This window comes from Asterias rubens, chromosome 22 (genome assembly GCF_902459465.1).
Source record: "Asterias rubens chromosome 22, eAstRub1.3, whole genome shotgun sequence".
Classification (NCBI taxonomy): Eukaryota; Metazoa; Echinodermata; class Asteroidea; order Forcipulatida; family Asteriidae; genus Asterias; species Asterias rubens.
The window spans coordinates 6499696-6505096 of NC_047083.1; the positions used below are offsets into that span (position 1 = coordinate 6499696).

The window sequence follows — 5401 nt, forward strand, 5'->3', positions numbered from 1 at the left end:
CATGCGCAACACGTCGGCGTCCTCTTTTTCTCTTAGCCGGCAAAGACAGCGGACGTGAGTACGTGAATTGTCCGTATTGAGGTAGATTCTTTGCCCCTTTTAGCTTATAAGAGTGTAATTTAGACAGATATCCGATAGAAAATAAAGGATAGTCTGTAAGAGAATTTCTTGTAGAGTTGTGTGAATTTCTTGAAGTGAGTTAATTATGAGTTATAAGAAATCGGGGAGGACAGGGTTTGTCGTTGAAGGTGGGACCTACATCCCTCCGAGACAGCCCGAGTCCTCGGGGGATTGCGGCGGTGACATTACGTCGCCGCCAAAGCAATCTCCCAGTCAGCCCCCTCAGCCACAGCCGGCTGCCGGGGCTGACGGATCTGTAACCGGCCGAACGGGGGACCTTACGGTCTCGCCGTCTCCGCCGGGATCCGCCCGACAGAAGGGGAAACGCCCCGGTAAGGCCAAAAAATCGCTCAGTACCGGGGCGACACCCAAAAAGGGACGAGTTGGTAAGCGGGACTCCACTACGGGGCCCGCCCCATCGATCCCAGGCCAGCCAGCGGGGCACGCACAGCCGGAGGGGGTACCCCTCCACGGCTCGGTGCACCCAGGGCTGGGTACAGGGCATGCACAGCCGGAGAAATTACCTCTCCACGGCTCAGTGCACCCGGCCCCCCACAGTGCACACGCAAGTACCGCGGTGCCCAGGGATGGCCTTTTATACCGCCGCCCTGACCAGGCAGCCTGCGCTATCGGGCTTGGGGCAATGGCGGTCGCCAAAGAGATTGGCAACGGGGTACAGACCCCTTGGGGCCCCGTCGGAACGCTACGTTCCGAAGGGTCGCCCTCTACTTCAGGGTTTACCCGCTGCTCGGGTATTCCCGCCCCGCAGCCGACCTCCGACACTACAACGGAGTCTGCTCGGGGACGCCCCTCCAAAAAGGGCAAGAAAGCCCGCCCTCGTAGCCCCAGCTCGAGCGGCTCCACCTCTGGTCGCCCCCACCGTGACAAACGTCACAAGGGCGGGGACCCGATCTCGAGGGAGGAATTTTTGGAAGCTTTTCACACCCTCGCGGCCTCAATTACGGGTCGTCGCGAGGGTGGTGGACAAGGCCCCTCTGACTTGGCCACCGAACCGGTGCCCCACAGTCAGCACGGCCATGGGTGGCTTGCGCCGGGCCAACGGGGACTCCCCCACACGGCTAGCCGTGCGCCGGATTCCCCCCCGGGTTTGCCACAACCGCCCGCTAACCCATACGTTCAGGGGCGGCTGGCTACCACCCAATGGGGACCCCCTCAGGGAGGCCCGCCATGCATCAGCCTGCACCCGTCGGCGGCCTTTGAATCCGACCATGGGCGCCGTGATGATGCCGGTTCGGAATCCCGTTCTTCGATGACATCTCGTCCCTCCGACTCGGCCGACTCGGCCAATGAGGAGGACGAGTTGGTCACCTCCATTCAACGATTGTCAGTCTCCGAGACCGAGCTACGCTTGGTTCAGAGAGATATGATAAGAGTTATGAATCTCCCCTGTGAGCCGGAACCCCCCTCCGACGAACGCCAATCGTTCAAAAAGAGGGCGGGCCCCGCAACGGGCGCAGCTAAACCCTTCCCGGTGATGCCCTTGGATCGGGTGTGCAGCGACAGGATGGATGGGGTAATGGGAACAAAAAAATGGACCCCGTACTCCAAACGTACGGAGCCGTATTACCGTTTCCCTCCAGCGGATTTTCAGAAATATTTCGCCACTCCCGTTCTGCCAGACTCAGCCTCCGACAAGCTGATCGCGGACAGGGGATCATCATCTTCCAAGCTTCCGTTTGCGGACAAGATCCGCGGCAAATTGGAGGACGTCGCCCGGAAAATGGATTCTTCGGCACGCATGGGTATGCGCACAACATCCTTTCTCCTGCTCCTAACAGAATATCTGGAGCAGGGGTGCGACGAGGAAAACATGGTGCCGGCGGACATGATGATTGCGGCCCTTCATTGTTTGGACAACGGTCTTTGTTCCATCCTCGACCAGTTCACTAAGATCACGACCCTGGCGACGACGTCACGCCGCGCCAATGTGCTAGATGCACTTTTCCTACCATCAGCCGGGGCGCGTAAACGCCTCGACGATCTACCACTCACCGGCGTCGACTTATTTTCTGGGCAGTTTCAGACGTCCATGGAGGCTGAAGCGAAGCGCCTCAAAGCCACGGACAAAATCAATCTGAAAAAGCCCAACGCCCCGCCTAAAGCCGTGGGTAACAAGGCGAAGAAACAACCTTCATTCGTCATCCCCCGCCGCCGCCAACAAAAGTCGACCCGTGGCAGTTTTCGTGGCCGCGCCGATAACACAGCGGGCGCACGTTACCCACAGACTCAACCTGGCCAACCACGCACCCAGTCGGGTCGTGGTTTCCGAGCGCCCGCCCCCCGTTATACCGGGGCGTGGCGCAAGTGACTTGACAAACTCCGCGCGGCCTCCCACCGACGGACCCGTGGGGGGCCGCCTCCGGAACTTTCTGGGGTCCTGGGGGCAAGTGACCTCCGACCGGTGGGTCCTCGAAACAATCGGCCGCGGTTACGCGCTCGAGTTTACGAGGACCCCCCCGTCGGACATGCTCAGCCGGCCGACACCCGTGCCGTCCGACTTGGCAAAGCGCCGCTCCCTCGAGGGGGAAATAAACGCCCTCCTCCTCAAGGGGGCGGTGCGTATCGTCCCCCGTTCTGGGACTCAGACGGGCTTCATGTCAACCTTCTTCTTGACTCCCAAGAAGGAGGCTGGCGTGTGGCGCCCGATTTTGAACTTAAAACCCCTCAACAAGTTCATCCGTCCGAAGCGTTTCCGTATGGAGACGCTCAGGACTATACTGAGTTCCATAGTGCCACCCGCATGGGCGGCGAGTATCGACCTGAAGGACGCATACCTACACGTCCCAGTCAGGCCGGAGCACCACAAATTCCTACGTTTCCTATACAACGATACCCTGTACGAATTTGTGGTGCTCCCATTCGGACTCTCCACCGCACCGCGGGTGTTCACCCGCATTGCAAAGACAATCGGGGCGGCACTGCGGAGGCGGGGCATCATGATATTTATATATCTGGACGACTGGCTGGTCGTGGGCCCTTCTCGGGAGGAGACGGAGGCAGCGCTCCAATATACCTGGCGCCTGACCTCCGACCTCGGATTTATAATCAATACCGAGAAATCCCACCTTATCCCCTCGCAGGTTCCCACCTTTCTGGGTGCGTCTCTCGACCTGCGCAGGGGATTGGCCCGCCCTTCGGAGGAACGCCTACTGAACCTTCGGCAGTGCGTTTCTCTCTTCCTCCCAGCAGTGGTGGCCCCAGCGCTGGCCTGGCTCAGACTGTTGGGCCTTATGGCCAGCATGGTGGATTTGGTGGACTTCTGCAGGTTGAGGATGAGGCCCATCCAACTTCACCTGCTCTCCTTTTACAGGCCCATCCGTCACCAAATCCACCACCTGGTGCCGACAACGCCCTGGCTAGTCCCCCACCTTCGCTGGTGGCTAGCCGATGCGAACATCTCGCAGGGCCGGGCCTTTCGTCCGCCCCCGCCGTCGGTGACCGTCACGACCGACGCGTCACTCCTCGGCTGGGGGGCAACCCTCCACCCGCGTCAAATCGCAGGCGTGTGGGGTTCCGAACACCGATCGGCCCACATCAATGTCCTGGAAATGTTGGCAGTCTCCAACGCACTACGGCATTTCCAGTCGGACGTCAGGGACCGTGCGGTTCTGGTGAGATGCGACAACGCCACAGTCGTGGCCTACATCAATCACCAGGGGGGCACCCGGTCGGGTCGCCTGTGTGCACTGGCCTGGGACCTCATCCACTGGTGCACACAGCCGGGAACAGCACTATCAGCAGTGTACATTCCGGGCGTAGAGAACGTCACAGCCGACGCTCTCTCAAGGGGCTGGATTGCCCCCACGGAGTGGTCCCTTCTCCCACAGGTGGCTCGGTCGCTCTTCCACTTGATCGACCGACCACACGTGGACCTGTTCGCCTCCCATGCGAACCACCAGTTGCCGATCTACTGCGCAAGGGGCCCAGACCCCAACGCATGGAAGATCGACGCTCTATCAGTAGAGTGGGACGGCCTACTGGCTTATGCATTCCCACCCATCTCGCTCGTCTCTCGGGTTCTGACCAAGATCGAGCAAGAGGATTGCCGGGTCCTTCTCATAGCCCCGTTCTGGCCCCGGCAACCGTGGTTCCCACGACTCATCAGGTTACTGGTCCACCGTCCGGTGATCCTACCAGGGCGAGCGGATCTCCTGTACCAGCCCAGTTCGGGGATGGCCCATTCGGCTCCGGGGGATCTTCACCTGACGTGCTGGGTGCTGTCACGCGATCCCTCCGCTCAGCAGGCCTTTCGCAACGGGCTGCAACAATCGCAGCCCAGTCACGACGGGCCTCCACCAGGAAGGTATACAACAGCCGACTACGCCATTTCTTTAAATGGTGTGGCCGGGAATCCCTCCATCCTACCAATACTTCTGTAGGGGAGGTGGGGGACTTCCTGGTGTATCTCCTAGATAGCGGCCTGACGACTGATACGGTCAAAAATTACAGATCAGCCGTCGCCGCGATCCACCCCGGATTCCCAGACGGTTCCACCGTCTCAGACAACGGGGCCCTTAGCCAGTTGATCAAGGGGATGTTTGTCACCCGTCCCCCAGAACGCAAACTCGTCCCGTCTTGGGATCTGTTTGACGTTCTGTCAACCTTGGCAGGGCCTCCTTACGAGCCTATGGATTGCTCCACACTCCTACAGCTCTCAGTCAAGTTGGCGTTTCTCCTGGCCGTCGCTACTTCGCGACGGCGCAGTGAGCTGCACGCCCTGTCGGTAGAGACCGGACATATCCGATGGGAACCAGGCGGAGTCCGCCTGGTCCCCACGACCGGCTTTTTAACAAAGAACCAGTCAAGTTCCTTCACGCCCCCGGACATTTTTGTCCCGGACATCAAGTCCTTTTCATCAGAGGCGAAGGACAAACTGTGGTGCCCCGTCCGGGCACTTAAGTGGTACTTGAATCGTACGAAGTCACTTCGTACGGACCATAAAAAGCTGTTTGTGACGACAACACCGCCCTTTCGGCCGGCGTCACAGTGCACCATCTCACGATGGATCGTGACTGCCATCCGCTCCGTGCCGGGCGGCTGGCCGGCGACCGAGAATACGGTTCGGGCGCATGATGTTAGCGGGGTATCCGCCTCTTGGGCCTTCTTTAAAGGGGTTCCCTTAGCAGATATCACCAAGGCGGCCTGCTGGAAGTGTCCTAACACCTTCAGCGACCTCTACCTGAAGGATGTCCTCCAGACAGACGGCAGAGCCGGGAGAGAAGTGCTGAAGACGGCCAGTCAAGCTTCCCAGAAACACTAA

The 5401-nt window shown here is 59.8% G+C and overlaps 1 protein-coding gene across 1 annotated transcript; it reads left to right on the plus strand.

Moving 5' to 3' along the window:
- Positions 1–2606: 2606 nt before the first annotated feature.
- Positions 2607–5401, plus strand: LOC117305427. Its single transcript, XM_033790297.1, has 2 exons — positions 2607–2955; positions 3222–5401. The coding sequence occupies exons 1-2, from the start codon at positions 2607–2609 to the stop codon at positions 5399–5401; spliced, it is 2529 nt and encodes an 842-aa protein (XP_033646188.1).